Source organism: Scyliorhinus torazame, chromosome 6, assembly GCF_047496885.1.
Source record: "Scyliorhinus torazame isolate Kashiwa2021f chromosome 6, sScyTor2.1, whole genome shotgun sequence".
NCBI classification, from domain to species: domain Eukaryota; kingdom Metazoa; phylum Chordata; class Chondrichthyes; order Carcharhiniformes; family Scyliorhinidae; genus Scyliorhinus; species Scyliorhinus torazame.
In genome coordinates, this window is record NC_092712.1 from 149848500 (window position 1) to 149869335 (window position 20836).

The following is a 20836-nucleotide window of genomic DNA, read 5'->3' on the forward strand; positions in this document are numbered from 1 at the left end:
TGATTAAAATGCAGATGGCTGGGTTGTTGTGATGTTGATGGCTGCAGGTATCGGTCTGGACTGACTTCCCCAGAGGTGAATACACTGTTTTACCTGCAGCTGTCCTTTTGAGTCCTGTTGGCTGATTTTCCCATCAGCCTCTTCCGTTCGCCATTTTAAATCGGGGTTTGACCATTCTAATCGGGAATCAGCCATTTTACGTGGCTACAAAGGACACCTGCACCTGTCATGCAGCATAGTGCTGATACGCCCATGTAAAGGAACCAGCAGCTGTCGTCTCAAACCCGCATCCACCGTCACCTTGCGCACATTTTGCGATAGAATCATATCTCACATAGGAGACTACTCAGCCTTTCATGTCGCTGCTGCCTGCTGGGAAAAGTTGTCCAATTTAGTTCTACGCCCCTAATATTTCCCCCATTACCCTACAAATCGGTCCTCTTCAAGTACACGTACAACAGCTCTTTGAAAATTTCCATACATTCATTGATTGAGATAGTGTTTTCCAGATCTTAGCAATCTCCTTTGTGGAAACAAAATTCTCCTTATTGTCCTCTCCAGTTCTTTCAAATGTATGTACTTTGTTACCAACCTATTTGCCAGAGGAAACAGTTTCTCCACCTTTGCTCTCAAACGTCTCAGAATTTTGAATAACCCAATTAACCTGACCTTAACCTTCTCTGCTATAAGAACACCAACACTGGACTTCCTGTTGTGCGATGTAGGGGACGCGCATGTGGGATTTTTCCGGTGATTCTTTTTACAAGTTCTTTCTCAGTACGCCAGTATGTTGTTATTTGTCGCCGCAAAAATTTTTCATGAGAGAGTACCTTTAAGAACTGGGTGTTTATCAAATAGCTGTAGTAGATGTACCTTTAAGAAATGGGTGTTCATCAAATAGCTGTAGTGGATGTACCTTTAAGAAATGGGTGTTTATCAAATAACTGCAGTGATGTCAGAGTGTGGGTGAAGCTGAGCTGGCTGTCTAAGCGACAGCTAAGATGGCAGCCAGCTTCCTCGTGCTTCTAACGACCAAAACTCTGAGTGAAATTCAGGTCGCTGAGTTCGACATGTCCTGACGAAGTTTGGCTCTGGAGCTGAAAAATATATTGGAAGAATATATTTCATGCCAGCACCTTTACCGACATTGATACAGTCCTTACAGACCACAGCGACCGGATCCGTACACTGCCATTTGAGGCCGACTGTGGCGATTAAGGAGATCATGTTGTTGTGTGCCAAAGTCGATGACCTGGAAAACTGGTCAATACGATAAAACCTACGCATTGTTGGTATACCAGATGGGATTGAAGGCTGAGCCCCAACACAGTTTTTATCAGAATTATTCAAAAAGGTGATGAGTGAAGATAACCTTCGGCCAAAACCTCGCCCTGGAGACCCCCCACCCCCATGACCCATTGTAGTCCAGTTCCATTGCTGCAAAGATGAGGAGCTAATGAGGAGGACTGAGTGCTGTCTTGTTGTACCAGAGAGAGTACAGTTGAAGTTTGGTGAAAAGGGGAGTTTGGTGAAAGAGGGAGGAGCAGAGACAGCCGGACTTGTGGGAGACACACCTCTACTCGGGCAGTGGGCTAAGTTGAACAAAACCTCCAGAAATGACGTCATAAGAAAACGATAAATTCATTGGCTGGTAAGAAGCTGCTAATTTATATTACCTGTTCTATGTTTCAGATTAAAGGTCAAAAAAAGAAAAATCTTTTACAAATTACAAAATTGAAAAACCAGTTGGAAATTTAAAAGTAAAAACGAACAAAATAAAATAGTGATGCAGAGCCAGGCGATGTGTTGTACCTGCATGATGTGAGAGCCAGTAGGCCCCATTATGGTTCCCAGTGAGCATGTCTGCAACAGGTCTTGGTTACTTGAGGAACTTCGGCTCAGAGTTGATGAGCTGGAGTCTGAACTTCAGACACTGCAACACATCAGGGAGGGGGGGGAGTTACTGGATGCTGTGTTTCAGGAGGCACTCATCCCCTTTGGTTAGCAATCTTGGATTTGGCCAGTGGTCAGAGACAGGTGGATGTGACTATGGGTGAGGCAGGTAGAGGGATCCAAAAGATAGGAGGGTTTCAGTAGCCTCAGCCCTTGCCCTTGTCCAACAGGTTTGTTCTTGCTCCCTGTGTGGGCGATAATGGGGACTGTAGGAAGGATGAACAAACTAACCACAGTACCGTGGTACAGGGAGCCGTTCAAGTGGGGGAGCGAGAAGAGAAATGTAGGGCGCAATTCAACCAAACAATTTCTAAGCGTAATTTTGGGTGAGTTTGGTGGAGTGTTTTTTGCCGGCTCTTTGGTTGAGATCCACACCCCTATTCAACTACATTTGCGGTGTGGATCTAACCAAATTCGTTAGAACTGTGGTAGCGATTGGAAAATGCCAGGAGTTTCTCAACAGCTGACCCAAATGCACATCAGGTGGAGGCAGGAACGTCCAGGTGAGACAGCAGACAGAGGTCTGCTGGATCCCAGGAGCCAGCTGAGTCCATTCTGATGCTGAACCTCTGGACCAGGCTATCCCAGAGATGATACAATCGATAGGGTGCGGCCGTGAGATTCAGAGGGAGATATCAGTGACACTCCAACAGGTCCTTAGCCAATTGGAGGAGTCCCAAAGGTTACGGGCGCAGGAAATAGCGGCAGCAATGCGTGGCACAATGTGTGTGCTAGTGGGGCAACTGCAGTGGAGAGCCTGGAGCACTACGTCAACAGCATGAATGGTGGTGCCCAAGGTGTGACTCCATGAGTGACAGCCATGGCTGAGCGCCTCGTCAGCATATCCCAGTCGCTGGGGGACGTGTCCCAGTCTCAGGTGAGCATTGCTGAGGCATTCCTGAGCGTGTCCTGATCACTGAGGACTGTGCCCCAGATGTAGATGGACATTGGCAAGGCACTGCAGAGAGTGGCCTGCTCACAGAGGAGCATCGCTGAGGGCATCAACACCATGGTGCAGACATTGGGGAGCTGCCAAGTCTGGCAGAGTCGGATGACGCAGGGGCTACCAGAGCCCAATCCAGCTGCCCCTCCCTCCAGGGCCCTACGGACACCATTCAGGAGGCGGGATTGCTGGAGGCCGATCCGGAGCCCCCCCCCTACACAGCGACGATGGCGGTCAACAGCCCTCCCGAGTCCAACAGCCCTCCCGAGTCCAACCCTCTGACCACGACGTGCCTTGGGGTCAGCGTGCAGAACAAGGTGGCACAACAAGGCCTGTGCCACCGGCAAGTTGGCAGGGGCTCTCCGGAGGATCCCGCCAAAGGCATCAAAGGCCACAGGATGTGATAGGAAGCAGGCTCCCCCACCTCTGATGTGCATCCTTGGAAAACACTGAGGCGTAGCGGTAGAGCTCGAAGGGCTAGGAAGAATGTGGATCATTGAGAGTGCATTGGGGGCACAATCGGTACCTACGGACAGTTGGGGTCACTATTGTACTTGTATACCATTAAACATAGGTTGCACCGGAAGCATGTGAAGCCTCTCGCGTTACTCTGCACTGTGGGCCGGTCTACGCCCCCTCCTCATTTGCCCTCCCCAGGCCCCAGCCCACAGGCTCCCTGCTACCGGACCTGCACCCCCCGCCTATCCCCAGCATACCACATGCAGGTGATGGGTTTGAGCATGCACTCAGCAGATAGACCTGAGTCACACTATGGCTTAGATTGAGAAGTCCCAGAGTTCAGCACACAGCGGTTATCATCACTCTCCTGCCTCGTATATTAACTCACTGACATGCCGACACAGGCCCATCATCCTGGAGTAATGTAATACAAACCCTGGGGGATTGGGGGGTGGGTTGGTACTGGGTGGCAGTATTGCTGGGGGGGGGAGGGGGGGAGCTGAGATGGGGGGGCAAGGTGAGGTGATGGGTTTGGGACAAGGTGGGAGAACGGTGGGTGGGAGAGGGGGAGAGATGATGGACGAAACCACACCCTATGTGAAGCGGCGAGGATGAGGACCTCCTTGGTCTTCTGGGCCTCCTGGACCCTCACCGCTTCCGCTTGTCCTCCATCCTCTGGCTGGTCGCGCGGCTCTTCCCGAGCTTGTCCTCCAGCCCTTCCTGGTCCCATGGCTCCTCATCGTCCTCCTCCGAGGTGGAAGCATGTTCCTCCTCTTCCATCTCATGTCACCCTGCTGCTGTGCCATGTAGTGGACCACGACTAAGCGAGCGACCCTCGGGGGGTGTACTCCAGTGCACCACCAGAGCAGTCGAGGCATCGGAACCGCATTTTCAGCAGTCCGATGCACCATTCAATGACAGATCGGGTAGCCACATGGGCCTCGTTATTATCGGGTCTCTGCATCGGCCACCAGCATCCGTACTGGTGTCATTAGCCAGGACCTAAACTCCTTATCTCCCAAGAACCAACTGGTCACCCTGGGGTATCACTCAAAGATGCCGGGGATCTTCAATTGCCCCAGGCATACTCCCTGGGAAGCATGTACACACGTGAATGATCTGCATGTGATGGTCGTCCACACGCTAGACCTTCAGGGAGCGGAACCCCTTCCTGTTAAAGAAGGGCGCACCTGGACCACCCAGAGTGCACAGCATCATCTATTACTTCCTGTGGCATTCTGGAGATAGCAGAGAATCCTGCTGCCCGGGCATCTTCTTGTGCTTGGTCCAGGTCAAAGTTTATGTAGTTGGGTGCCCGGGCAAACAGGCATCTGTGACTTCACGGATGCACTTGTGGGCTGTAGGCTGGAAGATGCCACACAAGTCGCCACTTGAGCCCTGGAATGATCCCGAGGGCTGTGGTGACCTTGGTGGCCACCAGGAGCGGGTATCTTCCTCCTCCGCATCATCCAGGGAGGTGGCATGTGGGGCCTGCGGGCACAGGACGACCCATTAACCCCCCCCCCCACACCAGCGCAGCGGTTCCAGCTCCAGTGTCCCCAAGCTAAGTGCCCAATATCCAAAATCGCTACTCACCTCCTCGGATTGCCATAGCAGCTACTCCACCAGATTCACGTTTCTAAATAGGTGTACTAAACAACGCCCACATGATGCTCGCTAGGGAGGCGGTTAGATCACGGGGGGCTATTCAATAGGGGGTCCTTCCTGTTAATGGGATGGAGATTGCTCTTAATTGGTGATTGTTGGTTTCTTGTCACACCATGGTGGGATCCTGATGTCCCGAACGGTAGTGGGCCAATTAGATTGGAAAACGATTGGCACCCTCCGTGGTTCCTGATTTTGGCGCCTCCCACTATCTAACCAGCCCACTTGTTCTCTTGTCCAGTGTGATGAGGCTGGTAGATCGCGCCCGTAGTCATTGTTTTGGGCATTGGGGAGTTTCTCCCACGTTAAGCCCATACTTAGAAATGTTTTCAACACCGCGGAGCTAGATTTGCTGATGAGACCCGCTCCTCGGAGATTGAGCCCCCAATTTTAAGGGGTGTCCTAATCTCTAAGTAAGCTTGAGGGACCCCCCCCCCCCCCCCCCCAATCCATCTATGGACAATGTCAACCTCCACACACACGGGCATAACCCCCCAAGTGAAGACACTCTGATATGGGGTCGCTGAGGGCCCCCCTTTCAAACTTCCCCACCTCCTTTCGCCCCACCCCCCTTCATACACCCATCCTTAACCCCACCAACCTTTAAGAGGCCCCTTCATATCTGACCTTCACATCCCCACCCTTCATACTTTCCCTTCTTCATACTCCCCTTCACCCCCCGCTTTCATTGTCATGGCCCCCCTCAGGCCAAGACCTGTGGCTGTGCCACCCTGCCAAATGGGCACCCTGGCACTGCCATCCGAGCACCCTGGCAGCACCAGTGCGGCCGTGCCATGGTGCCCGGGTGTCAGAAGGAGGGCAAGGTGGCAATGCACTGTCCCCAACCACCCAGGGGTTTGTATTGGCCTATGATTCCCCCCAGATGCCATTACACATGGTCCACATTTGTGTGGACCAGTACTAAAGGCACCCGGCCCAGGCTTCCCTGGGACGGCTGTTCATTCCCGGGTGGTGGGGGAATCTAGACCTAATGGCTCATTTAAATTTACATGTCTGGATCTCACCCAGCGAGGGTGAGATACAGATCTTGGGGTCTCGCGAGGTTCGGATGAATCTCACAAGACGTCTCGAGCGTTGCGAATGTCACAAGATTCAATGGTCTCATTCATCACCAAGTCGGGTAAATTGGGGCCGTTGTCGTAAACCGGGTTAGTGTAATTAGGGGCATAGACACTGTTCTCTGTGACCAGGATGGAGCGTCACAAAGGTAGTGTTGCCTACCTGGTGCCAAGATTCAGGATATCTCATCTGGGCTCCAAAGGAATTTGGAATAGGAGGGGAACGATTCGGCTGTCTTGGTCCACTTTGCTACCAATGACATAGGTAGAGTTTCGGCTGAGGGAATATGAGCTACTTGGGGCTAAATTAAAAAGCAGAACCAAAAAGGTAATCATCTCCGGATTACTACCTGAACCGCAGGCTAATTGACACAGGTCAAGATTGAAGAGGTAAATAAGATTGAAGAGGTAAATGCTCAAACGTAAGTGTGGGAGAAATAGGTTCAAATTCATGGGACATTCATGGGACATTGGTACCAGTACTGCGGAAAGAGGGAGCTGTTCCGGTGGGACAGTCTTCACCTGAATCATGCTGGGACCAGAGTCCGTGGGCTGTAGATAGGGTTTTAAACTGAATGGCTGGGGTGTGGGTGTTCGGGTGCATGGAAAATGAGAAAACCAAAGTTAAAGGAGAAGGCACAGGGTGGTGGTGAGGTGGATTGCTACTAGAAAATCAAAGGAAGGAACAGAACATGCGAACGTCATATTGCACCAAGGAATCAGACAAGGGTAGGGAAATTTGATAATAGAACAGACTGTCTGAATGCACAAAGCATTCAGAATAAAATGAATGAGTTAACAGTGCAAATAGAGACCAAGGGATGTGATTTGGTGGTGATTAGTGAGACATGGCTACATGGAGACTGGGAGTTAAATATCCAATGGGTACTCAGTATTTCTAAAGGATAGACAGAAAGGAAAAGGAGGTGCTATAGCTTTGCTAGTAAATGAAGGGATCAGTGCTGTGGTGCAAAATGCTATAGGCACTGGAGATCAAGATGTGGAATTAGTCTGGATAGAAATACGAAGTAGCAAAGCAAGAAGTCCCTGGTGCAAGTAATATATAGGACCAAACAGTAGTTCCACAGTGGGGCACAGTACAGCAGGAAATATTGGAGGCTTGTACGAAAGGTACGACAATGATCAAGGGTGATTTTAATATGCATATAGACTGGATTAATCAAATTGGCAAGGGTAGCCTCGAGGGAGAATTCATTGAATTATTAGAGATTGTTTCTTGGAACATTATGTTATGGAACCAACAAGGGAACAGACTATTTTGGATTTGGTATTGTGCAGTGAGGAGGGATTAATTAATGATCTCATAGTTAAGGATCCTTTCGGGACGAATGATTGTAGCATGATAGAATTTCAAATTCAGTTTGGGGGCAAGAACCTGGAGTCCCACACTAGCATCCTGGAGCTAAGCAAAGGTAATGATGTCGGCATTAGGACAGATTTGGCCCTAGTGGATTGTGCAGGAAGACTAAAAGGTAGGACGGTTGATGAACAGTGGTAGATGTTTAACGAGATATTCAATTCCTCCCAATTAAAATATATTCCAGAGAGGAAGAAAGATTATAAGGGGGGAAGAAACTTCCATGGCTAAGCAAGGAAGTTAAAGCTAACAAAGACAAAAACTGAGATGCATCATATTGCAAAGGCCACTGGCAGGTTGGAAGATTGGGAAACTTTTAAAGATCAACAAAGGGTAACTAAAAAAGTAATAAAAAGAACAAAGGTAAATTATGAAAGCACAAAATATTTTAAAAAGAGCAAAAACATCTATAAGTTTATAAAAGGGAAGAGACTAGCTAAAGTGAATGTTGGTCCCTTGGAGGATAAGACCAGGGAGTTAATAGTGGGGAACAAAGAAATGGCGGAGACACTAAATCAATATTTTGCCTCAGTTTTCACAGTGGAGGATACTAGTACCATCCCAATAGTAATGCAGAGGTAATAGAAAGGGAGGAACTTAGAACGATCATCATCAATATGGAAAATGCACTAAACACCCTATTGGGATTGAAGGCAGGCAAGACCCCAGGGCCTGATGGCCTACATCCTAGGGTCTTAAAGGAAGTGGCAGTGGAGATAGTGGATGCATTGGTTCTTGTATTCCAATATTCCCTAGATGCGGGAAAGGTTCCAGTGGATTGGAAAAATGCTAATATAATGCTCTTATTCAAAAAGGGAGGGAGGCAGAAATTGGGAAACTGTAGACCAGTTAGTTTAACAACTGTCAATGGAAAATAGTTAGAAACCATTATTAAGGAAGTAATAACAAGACATTTAGAAAGTCAAAACTCAATCTATCAGAGTTAGCATGGTTTTATGAAGCATATATCGTATTTGAGTAATTTACTAGAATTGATAATGGGGATCCTGTAGATGTTGTATATCTGCTTCCAAAAGGTATTTGAGAAAGTGCTGCACAAAAGGCTTATACACAAGGTTAGATCACATAGGGTTAGGGGTAATTATTAACTTGGATACAAGACTGGCTAACTGACAGAAGGCAGAGAGTCAGGATAAATGGGTCCTTTACTGGTTGGCAAGATGTAGCTAGTGGGGTGCCACAGGATTCGGTCCCCTGAGCCCTGACTACTTACAATCTATATTAATGACTTGGATATAAGGATAGAAGGTGCAATAGCCAAATTTGCAGATGACACTAAAACAGATGGGATAGTAAGTTACAATGAGGAAATATGAAATTTACAAATCGATATTGATGATTTATGTGAGTGGGTCAAAATTTGGCAGATGGAGTTTAACATGGGTAAGTATGAGGTTATCCATTTTAGTCCCCACCCCTGAGTTATATGCAGACAGGCTACAGCTCCAGACACAATTTGACTTACTTTCCACAAATAAAGCTGTGCACATGTCCTGGGGACAGAGCTGACCACCTACAAGCTCACCAGCTCAGGTGCCAATATGCTTCTTGATTTATCTCCAAGATCTATCATTCCTTCCATAATCTTAGCCCTGACCCCTCTTACATTAATTTAACCTTTGCTCCCTTTTATCATAACCTTTATGTCGTAGTCTGTATTAGGGGTATTACGGTGCCTAGGTTAGAGGTACCTGACACTGAAAGATCATTGGTGTTGGAGGTACCTGATACTGTAAGATCATTAGTGGAGCCTGCCTGCTGATTCCGCCCAGACAGGCGGAGTATAAGAGTCTGTGTTTCCCTAGCTGCTGCATTCTGTACCTGCGCTGCTGGGGGAAACATCTAGTTCAATAAAGCCTTCAATTGTCCTACTATCTCTCTTCGGGGGTTATTGATCGTGCATCAATTTATTGAACTAGATTTGAAGAATGGAGCTCCGCATCAAGCCGGAGTGTCTACAACTTAGCTCCCATGCGGCAAACTCAGCGGCAACCTTTAAACACTGGCTGGCGTGTTTCAGCGGATACATCAGGATGGCCACGACTACACCCACGGAGGACCGAGAAATCTACACGCTCATCGAGGACGCAGACGGTTTCGAGGCCGTGATGACCCTGTTAAAAAGACACTGCATTCGGCTAGTAAATCAGATTTACGTCCGACATCTTCTAGCTACCAGACGACAAATTCCGGGGGAATCGCTAGACGAATTCTACCGCGCACTGCTAGTACTAGGTAGGAACTGTGACTGTCCGCAAGTTTCAGCCAACGACCACACCAAACGTTTAATCCGGGACGTCTTCGTTGTAGGTATGCTGTCCTCGCAGATCCGCCAGCGGCTGCTGGAAAAGGAGATGCTGGGTCTCAAGGAGGCACGGGCACTCGCAAGCTCTTTAGACGTAGCCTCCCGCGACGCCCGAGCGTACGTCCCCGACCGTGCGAAGCATGGACCCCACCCGCAGCCGATTCCGACACATCCCCCAACCCCCCACAAGCTTGTGCCGGGCAGCTGCCAGGCAACCCTGGGGGGCCCCGATGTTATTTTTGCGGACAAGCCAAGCACCCCCGGCAATGCTGCCCGGCCTGATCCGCAACTTGCAAGGGCCGTGGGAAGAAGGGGCACTTCATGGCGGTATGCCAGGCCAGGGCGGTCAGCACTGTCTCCGCAGGCTAACCGGGGCCGCCGTCATTCCCCTCTTCGCAGGCCATGTGCGGCCCATGGATGCCGCCATCTTAGATCTCGCGAGCCACCTGCGGATCCCGGGCGCCGCCATCTTGTCCCCCAGAGACCACGTGAAATTCATGGGCGCCGCCATGTTGCCCACCCCCGGCCATTTGCGACCCGTGGGCGTCGTCATCTTGGCTGGAGGTTCAAGACCCCGATTCGGATGAACGCACACCGCCCGAGGAGACCCATCAGCTTCTGCCACGACTCGCCTCGGTGACACTGGACCAGTCTCGGCCCTGAACTCTTTCGACCGCTACGACTCATCAACGGACACAAGACATCCTGCCTGATTGACTCCGGGAGCACGGAGAGCTTTATACTCCCCAATACAGTAAGGCGTTGCTCCCTCACTAGACACCCAGTTAACCAGAAAATCTCCCTGGCCTCCGGGTCTCACTCTGTGGAGATCAAGGGGTTCTGCATAGCTAACCTCACAGTCCAGGGAAGAGAGTGTAACAATTTCTGACTCTACGTCCTCCCTCACCTCTGCGCTGCCACACTCCTGGGATTGGACTTCCAATGTAACCCCAGAGCTTAACTTTTAAATTCGGCGGCCCTATTCCCCCTCTCACTGTCTGCAGCCTCGCGACCCTCAAGGTCGACCCACCTTCACTGTTTGCAAACTTCACCCCCGATTGCAAACCCGTCGCCACCAGGAGCAGGCGGTACAGTGCCCAGGACCGGACCTTCATCAGGTCGGAAGTCCAGCGGTTACTGAAGGAAGGTATTATCGAGGCGAGCAACAGCCCCTGGAGAGCTCAAGTGGTGGTTGTAAAAACCGGGGAGAAGCACAGGATGGTCATCGATTACAGTCAGATGATCAACAGATATACGCAGCTCGACGCGTACCCTCTCCCCCGCATATCTGATTTGGTCAGTCAGATTGCACAATACAAGGTCTTTTCCACGGTGGACCTCAAATCCGCCTACCACCAGCTCCCCATTCGCCTGGACGACCGCAAGTACACTGCATTCGAAGCAGATGGGCGGCTCTACCACTTCCTAAGGGTTCCCTTCGGTGTCACAAATGGGGTCTCGGTCTTCCAACGGGAGATGGACCGAATGGCTGACCGGTACGGTTTGCGGGCCACGTTTCCGTACCTCGACAACATCACTATCTGCGGCCACGACCAGCGGGACCACAACACCAACCTCCGCAAATTCCTCCATACCGCCAGTCTCCTTAACCTGACCTATAACAAGGAGAAATGCGTATTCAGCACCGATTGTCTAGCCATCCATGGCTACGTAGTGCACGATGGAGTCATAGGCCCCGATCCCAAACGCATGCGCCCCCTCATGGAGTTCCCCCTCCCCCACTGCTCCAAGGCCCTGAAACGTTGCCTGGGGTTTTTCTCATATCACGCCCAGTGGGTCCCCAATTATGCGGACAAGGCCCGCCCACTAATCCAATCCACGGTTTTCCCCCTGTCGGCAGAGGCCCGCCAGACTTTCAGTTGCATAAAGGCAGACATCGCAAAGGCCACGATGCATGCAATCGATGAGTCCCTTCCCTTCCAGGTCGAAAGCGACGCATCCGACGTAGCTCTGGCGGACACCCTCAACCAAGCGGGCAGGCCCGTGGCCTTCTTCTCACGCACCCTCCATGCCTCCAAAATTCATCATTCCTCCATTGAAAAGGAGGCCCAAACCATAGTGGAAGCTGTGTGGCATTGGAGGCACTACCTGGCCGGCAGGAGATTCACGCTCCTCACTGACCAACGGTCGGTAGCTTTCATGTTCGATAATGCACAGCGGGGCAAGATAAAGAACGATAAGATCTTATGGTGGAGGATCAAGCTCTCCACTTACAACTACGAGATCTTGTATCGTCCCGGGAAGCTCAATGACCCTCTTGATGCCCTATCCCGCGGCAATTGTGCCAACGCACAAATGGACCGACTCCGGACCCTTCACGACGTCTGCCACCCGGGGGTCACTCGTTTCTTCCATTTTAGTAAAACCCACAACCCGCCCTCCTCCATCGAGGAGGTCAGGACCGTCACCAGGAAATATCAAATCTGCGCAGAGTGCAAGCCGCACTTCTACTGGCCAGAGAAAGCGCACCTGGTGAAGGCTTCCCGCCCTTTTGAGCGCCTCAGCATGGACTTCAAAGGACCCCTCCCCTCCACCGACCACAACATGTACTTCTTGAACGTGATTGACGAGTACTCACGGTTCCCGTTCGCCATCCCCTGTCCTGACATGACCGCTGCCACCGTCATTAAAGCCCTCCACAGCATCTTTACTCTGTTCGGTTTCCCCGCCTACGTCCACAGCGATAGGGGGTCCTCCTTCATGAGCGACGAGCTGCGTCAATTCCTGCTCAGCAAGGGCATTGCTTCAAGCAGGACGACCAGTTATAACCCCCAGGGAAACGGGCAGGTGGAGAGAAAGAACGGAACGGTCCGGAAGACTGTCCTACTGGCCCTTTGGTCCAGGAATCTCCCAGTCTCCCGCTGGCAGGAGGTCCTCCCCGATGCACTCCACTCCATTCGATCACTACTGTGTACCATGACCAACGAAACACCTCATGAACGTCTCCTTATATTCCCTTGGAAGTCCTCCTCCGGGACCTCGCTCCCAACCTGGCTGGCAGCTCCTGGACCCATTCTGGGGAAACACGTGCGGGTGCACAAGTCAGACCCGTTGGTCGAGAGGGTCCACATCCTTCATGCTAACCCCCAGTACTCCTATGTGGCGTACCCCGACGGCCGACAGGATACGGTCTCCCTCTGGGACCTGGCGCCCGCGGGATCCCCACCCACACCCCCCTCACCAACCCCACTCACCCTCCCACCGGGATACCCCACAGCTGCCCCCTTCCCAGGGGGATCGGTCCTCCCACTGGTCCCACCCAGGGGCGATGAAGCTGAAGACGCCATGCTCCCGGAGTCACGGATGATGGAGCCGGTGCCTGCATCACCGCCGAGACTGCGACAATCACAGAGGACGACCAGGGCCCCCGATTGACTAATAGCTTCATTATGAAATGTATCTGTAAATAAATACCTGTAAATAATTTACATGACATGTAAAAAGGCAAAACACTGTACCACTGACAGGTACCGCCATAACCTCCACCACTGTACAACGCAAGACCACCACCCCCGCCGGACTCTTTTTTTAACGGGGGGTGAATGTGGTAGTCTGTATTAGGGGTATTACAGTACTTAGGTTGGAGGTACATGATACTGTAAGATCATTGGTGTTGGAGGTACATGATACTGTAAGATCATTAGTGGAGCCTGCCTGCTGGTTCCGCCCAGACAGGCGGAGTATAAGAGTCTGTGTTTCCCTAGCTGCTGGATTCTGTACCTGCGCTGCTGGGGGAAACATCTAGTTCAATAAAGCCTTCAATTGTCCTACTATTTCGCTTCGGGAGTTATTGATCGTGCATCACTTTATAAATCTGATCTTCCGTCAGATCGCATGACAATGGCTTCCCATCTGCAGATGTGGACAGAAACCGAGACTTAGATGATCCTTTGCATCAACTTAATGCAGTTTGTTATCTCATCCAACTGCAAAGTGATAAGGCCCCAGACCCTTATGACTTCCTTATTGACTTTTATAAAAGATTCTCCACTCAACTTGCACCTTTATTGCTAGATATGTTTAATGATTCATTATCTCATAGTTCTTTGCTCCCTACATTGATTCAAGCTTCCGTTTTGCTTATACTCAAAAAAGACATGGACCCTGAAGATTGTGGCTATCTCTCTTAAATGCAAACATAAAGCTGTTTGCTAAAGTACAGACGTGTCACTTGGAGCCATGTCTCCCTGATAAAAGATCTGATGACCAAACTGGTTTAGTACAGGGACGCCAGTTTCCCTCAAATGTCGCCTTCTTGACATTATACTTTCCCTAACTGCCTTGACCATTCCTGAAGTTATTGTCACTTTTTTGATTGGGTGGCGTGGGATTATCTATTTGCAATTTTGGGTAAATTTGGGTTTGGTCCAAAATTTACTTCATGGATTCGCCTTCTTTATACTTCCCCTACCGCAAGTGTGACACTAACTCGCTACAGTCAAAGTAGTTGCCCTTATCCAGGGGAACACATCAAAGGTGTCCTTTGTCCCCACTGCTCTTTGCCCTGGTGATAGAACCCCTGTCAATAACCTTAAAATTCGCCCACACTGCTAAAGGGTATTCTTCGATAATGAATTCTGCGAAAAGTGCGGGGGGGGGGGCGGGGGACACGGGGAACGGGGGACCATGGTGACACACGTGTTTGACAGAGACAAATCTCATCATAAAGACGTAGCATACACAGACGTAGATATGAAATGTGTTCATTATATTTACATTGGTGAACATTATAAGCTTGTGGTTAACACCTGTGCCACCATTCTAATATTTCTTAGATTTCCTAACCCTACTGCTATATCTTGGTGCTTTCCCGACATCTACAGTGGAGGTGGAGGCAGCCTGCTATTTGTGATGACTTTGGCAGATGCCCTCTGCAGGGCCAAGAGCTGGAGGGCCCCGTCCTGCCTTGGGTGTCCTACCATGGAGCTGGAACTGATGTGGGCACTGGAAGTGGTGATTGGGATTGGATGAAACTGCCAGAGTCACCTGGGTGGATGGCCCCAGGATGTGCACCTCCTCTCTAACAGTTCCTGAGGGCCCCTGGCTGACTCCTTGAGGAGAAGGGAGCAGCGAAGTGAGATCGAGTTGCCTCCCCCACCCCCCTCTCAGATAGCCGTTGATGGATGCCACCAAGGGCTACAATGAGGGAGTGCGGCCTCTGCAGAAGTGGAGGACTGATGTCCTGGACCAAGGTCTCCATGGCGGCCACCAACTTGCCAGAGTTGACCCCTGTGCATTGACATGCAAGCGCAATCACCACAGATAGGTACCACATGGGGCGGCACAGTGGTTAGCTCTCTACCGCCCCCCCCCCCCCCCCCCCCCCCTCAGTCTGGGACACAAGCATATCATGCATAAAGACAGTTAGCAAGAGTGTGAGAAAGGTGCATTCTTGGGCAGATGATAAGGATGCCTGGAATGTGTGTGTAATGAGTGGAGTGATGGACAGGATTAGGATGCAAACTCGAGAGGATATGAGCCTGATGTGATGTGTGTTTGAGAGTGAGAAGTGATGTCCTTTGAGCTGCGCGAGTGCATGATGGGCTGATGAGTCTGAGAGTTAAGAATAATGAAATGACCCTGGAAACATGATTGAGATCATGCATCCTCTTCCTGCACTGGGTGCTGGACTTCTTTTGAATGAGGTTGACACTAGCCACCGTTGCTACTGCGTCCCAAGCAGGAGTGGTGAGGTTGGTGGATCTGGCCATCACAGGGGTACAGGACATTGTGGTGAGGACACAGTGTCCAGCAGGTGACCCACCAAGGCATCACTACGTTTGGGGCCTGCTTTCTTCTTTGTTTTCTGGGCCATCTCTAACCTGAGGCAGTCCTGATTTGCAGACATGAAGGAGGCTATGCTCTGGTGCATTTTAAATATTTTGCCCGGAATGAGGAAGTAGTGAGGTCATGTCAGGATGGGCGAATCAGGGGCTGCCCACCAGCAATCCGGCAAGTTTCACATGGACGAATATTTAATTAGCTCTGAAGCGTATGATACAGTGCAAAAACGTGCCATTGCAGCCAACAGGAAACACACTGCTTTCCACGCAAGCCGCTGCACTTAATGTGCAGAATGGAAAATTCCGTTATTCATGTTATGTATATCTCAAACCCCATAGCCATAAATACCTCCAGTGATGAAAAATATAGACCAGAGCTCATGACCTCAATATTGCAGTAAAGCTAGAGGAGTGTAGAAAGTGCAAGGGTGAAATTACAAAAAAGGAAACTAACAAGTGGGCATGAAAATATATTGGTGAGCAAAATCAATGAAAAAATGATTTCTAAATACATGACGAGCAATTGGCGAACGAAGGAAACCTATTACTGACCAAAATAGGAACGTGTGTGGAGGTGGAAGATGAAGGCATGATGCTCAATGAACACGTTACATCTGTTTTCACAGAAGAGTCAACTGATGCAGCCGTTCTAGTTTAGAGGAGGAGATGTTTGAAATGCTGGGCGGGATTCTCTAATCCTGAGGCTAAGTGTTGACGCCGTCGTAAATGCATTGCGTATCTCGATGGCATCAACATGCCCTCCGGAGCAGCGATTCTGACCCCTACATACACGCCGAGGTCCCGCCGGGTAAGACCACACTTGGACGCCGCCGGCGGGACTCGGATTTTTTGCGCGGCCGCTCGGCCCATCCCGGGCGAAGAATCGGCAGGGGGGCGGGGTGGGGGGGAGGTCCACGTAGAGCCAATGGTGCCGATTCTCTGCTCTCCGGAGAATCGGCGGGGCGGCATCGCGCGATCCGCGCCCGTCCCGCCGATTCTCCGGCCCGGCCTAGTGTGAGAGAATCCCGCCCACTGGATAAGATGAACAGTGAGAGGGGAAATATTAAGGGCATAAGAGAAGCAAGGTTATGCTGGAACTATATAAAACATTAATATGATACAATTGTATAATTCTGGTAACATTACAGGAAAAATGTGATTAGAAAATAAAGGAAGAGCCTCTGACCATCATATTCCAATCCTCTCATGCTACAGGAATTGGTTTGGAGGATTGTTCAAGTTTTTTCGTTGTTTAAAAAGGAATAAAGAAATAGACCAATTAACTGCTAACCTTGGTGGTGGGAGAAGTATTGAAAAAAGTTCTGAGCAGCTGTATAAATTGTCACTTGGCTACAGATTAATCTGATTAATTTGAGGAGGGTTGATGAGAGCAATGTATTTTACGGCGTCTGTACGGATTTTAGCAAGGATTTTGATGAGAAACCACCTGGCTGACTGGTGAAAGTACTGTGATACTCTGTCCCTCGGTGAGTTCCTTTCTTGTGTCTCAATTCCTCCCATCATAATTTCTGTGACCCCCAAAAGAGAAATTGAGTGTTTTGTAGCTTCCTTGAAAACGCCTTTGCAAATGCAATGGTGCTGCCCAATATCTGCTCCTTTCAGTTTCAACAGCCTTAATTTTTGCAGCAACATCTGATTTCCTGCCCTCCAACAGGCAAACCTCCAGCGATAATTTGCACCAGAAGTTTACCTTCATTGTGCTAGGAATGCTGACTGCAGAATTATGTGTTAGGTTGGTGCACCAGGGTTAGTGGTGCAGGTATTCGCTCTTCTATTAATATTCTTTATTGTCACAAGTAGGCTTACATTAACACGACAATGAAGTTACTGTGAAAAGCCCCTAGTCGCCACATTCCAGTGTCTGTTTGGGTACATGGAGGGAGAATTCAGAATGTCCAAAACAGCACTTCTTTCGGGAATTGTGGGAGGAAACCCATGCAGACACAAGGAGAACCCATGCAGACACAAGGAGAACCCATGCAGACACAGACAGTGACCCAAGCGGGGAATCAAACTGGGACACTGGCGCTGTGAAGCAACAAGACTAAATACTGTGCTACGTGCCGCCTATATAGTTGTATTATCTTTAATGGTTATGCTTGTTTGGAAAATATAAGCTTCAGTCTTTGTGTGATTCTGGCTTAGTTAGTACCACAGTTGTTTCTGAAACGCTGTGTTGTGGGCACTATTCCTGTGTACCTGAACAGATTATTTAGGTTGACGTTTGAGTGCAGTGTATTATTAAAGGAGTCCTGTATTGTCAGAGCTGTTGAAGGGTAAGACAAACTAAGATCTCTATCTGCCTGTTCAGGTGGGCATTAAAGATCACATAGCTCTGTTTAAGGAGAACAGGGAATATTTGTGTCCTGGCTAATGTTTTCCCTCAACCAGCAGAAACTGATCATTCATTTCACTTGTTTGTGGAACCTTAATATGAACAAAATGTGTCAAAAGTTTGACATTAGTACATCGCTAACTGATGGAAAAGTAATCTAGTGCTTGTAAAGTGTTTTGGGATAGCCTAAAGATGTTATAAAGCATTCGATAAATGCAAGCAAAGTGCGCAAGCCTTTTAAATCTTTGTGCCTGACAACACATGTAATATGTTTGCAGCCTGTGGGGTCATTTTTGGATTGTCATGAGGCTGCGCCGTTTAGAGGGAACTTTTAATCAAAGTCTGTTGTTCTTTCATTCTTGTAATGCACATTGCAGAAAAGTTTGAGGAGAAAATATTAGTCAGCCAAATTGCATATTTCTAATCAATTTCTTTCTATATGGATGCTTATAAAAAAGTAAGCTAATTCAGGTTTAATCTGTGTTGATGCAGATATATATGATGCATTGAGATGATTTAAAAATGTTGGGCGGGATTCTCCCAGCCTCACGCCGGGCCGGAGAATCCCCGCAACCGCGCCATGCCGCTCCATTGCTGGCACGCGATACACCGCGCAGCGGAGAATCGGCGCCATTGGCATCGGCGAGTTTGGCGCGGCGCCGGTTGCGGGCCGCTCTACGCGGCCGGGCTGCCGATTCCATGGGCCGAGTGGCCGCTCTAAAAAGGCAGAGTCTCGCCGGCGCCGTCCTCACCTGGTCGCAGCCGGCGGGAACTCTGCGCGCAGGGTCGGGGTACCGCCTGAGGGTGGTGGTGGGGGGGGGGGGGCTCCGACCCCGGGAGAACCTCCGATAGGGCCTGGCCCGCGATCGGCGGGCCGGCCTCTCGCTCCCCGGGCCTATTTTCTTACGCACAGGCCCCTGAACTCCCGTGCCATTTTGCGTCGTGGCCGGCACGTTGAGGGAGGCCACCGCGCATGTTGGCGCCAGCGCCACTGCGCACGTCCTCCTTGACGCCGGTGCCACTGCGCATGCACGGGTTGGCGCGTCGCACAGTTCACACCGGGGTCGTGAACCGCTCCAGCGCCCCCTGTAGGGGCCAGTATCAGTACTCACAGCGTCCGTCGTGGAACACGGTGTTTCCGATGGCGTGGACACTCTGCCGCCGAATGGGAGAATCCCGCCCCATATCACTGAAATTTTGCTCTGTTGAACTGCAATGTGCAACCCAAAATATTGCATCTAAACTGGGCTTGAAGTGGAATTGTGCAAACTGTAACAAGATGATATATATCAGGGATAATAAAGAAAAGTGGGGGGGGGGGCTAATTAACATTTTACTTGCACCTGGACTTTACTCCATATATGACTGTTCTACACCAGGTCTGCAGGAATATACATTGACCTGTATATTAATAATGAATGTCTCGGTTTTGCCATGGAAAGATCCCCCCCCCTTTCTTTCTTTTGTGTTGTACTTATATATTGAATACTCCAAGAGTTAAATTTGTAACACAGCACACGACTAATTTTGGAATTGTGGATCGCATTTTAGTTGTATGGTAAATGTTCAGGAATAATATTATTTTCTGTACCTTTCTCATATATGTATTTTCAGTGCCTTAATTAGTTCAAGTTGGTGATTTTTAAAGTTCTGCTGTTTTTGAAGCAATTTAAACTCCAAAACAACATTGACTTCACATAAATGTTTTTTATCTTTTGTAGAAAAGTGCAAAAGGTCAAGACCTATTCGACCAGATTGCATACCATTTGGACCTTGTGGAGATAGAATACTTCAGCTTGCAATTCATGGATGTATTTCAGGTTTCGGTAAGTGACTGCTGTTTATGCTGGTGGAAAAAGTGCAGATTAAATTTGTTTTAGAAGTGAGTTACTCCAATGGTATAACTGTAATGCTCTTTTGAATGAATGTGAATTGACAAGAGTAAGGCCAGTTGGTGGAAACTAAATTCTACTAATTTTGAAAAATAAGAACAAATAGAACAAAGAACAATACAGCACAGGAACAGGCCTTCAGCCCTCCAAGTCTGCGCCGACCATGGTACCTGCCTAAACTAAAACTGTCTGCACTTATGGAGTCCGTATCCTTCCATTCCCACCCTATTCATATATTTGTCTAGATGCCTCTTAAATGCTGCTATCGTATCTGCTCCCACCGCCTCCCCAGGCAGCGCGTTCCATATATTTACCTCCCTCTGTGTAAAAAAAAACTTGCCTCGGACATCTGTTCTAAACTTTTCCCCAAGCACTTTAAACCTATGTCCCCTAGTACTTGACTCTCCTACCATAGAAAAGAGCATCTGATTATCCACCCTGTCCATGCCACTCATAATCTTGTAGACCTCTATCAGGTCGCCTCTCAACCTTCCAAAGAGAACAGACCGAGTTTATCTAACCTCTCCTCATAGCTAATGCCCTCCATACTAGGCAAAATCCTACTAAACCGCTTCTGTGCCCTCTCCAAAGCATCCACATCCTTCTGGTAGTGTTGCGACCAGAATTGTACACAATATTCCAAATGAGGCCTAACTAAGGTCCTGTACAGCTGCAACATGACTTGCCAACTTTTATATTCAACGCCCCGACCGATGAAGGCCAGCATGCCGTATGCCTTCTTGACCACCTTATCCACATGCGTTGCCACTTTTAGTGATCAGTGGACATGCACGCCCAGATCTCTCTGCCTGTCAGTACTCACAAGAGTACTACCATTTATTGTGTAATTCTTACATGCATTGGACCTTCCAAAGTGCATTACCTCACACTTGTCTGGATTAAACTCCATCTGACATTTCTCCGCCCAAGACTCCAACCAGTTTATATTCTGCTGTATCCTCTGACAATCCTCTTCACTAT

General features: G+C 49.3%; 1 protein-coding gene across 2 annotated transcripts in view; it reads left to right on the forward strand.

The window, feature by feature from the left end:
* LOC140425065 (band 4.1-like protein 4B) overlaps positions 1 to 20836 on the forward strand; it is a 574236-nt gene that overhangs the window by 212412 nt on the left and 340988 nt on the right. For both annotated transcript variants that reach the window (XM_072508898.1, XM_072508899.1), the window contains exon 2: positions 19685 to 19789. In XM_072508898.1, coding sequence (XP_072364999.1) covers positions 19685 to 19789 — 105 coding nt within the window. The remainder of the gene's footprint in view (positions 1 to 19684; positions 19790 to 20836) is intronic.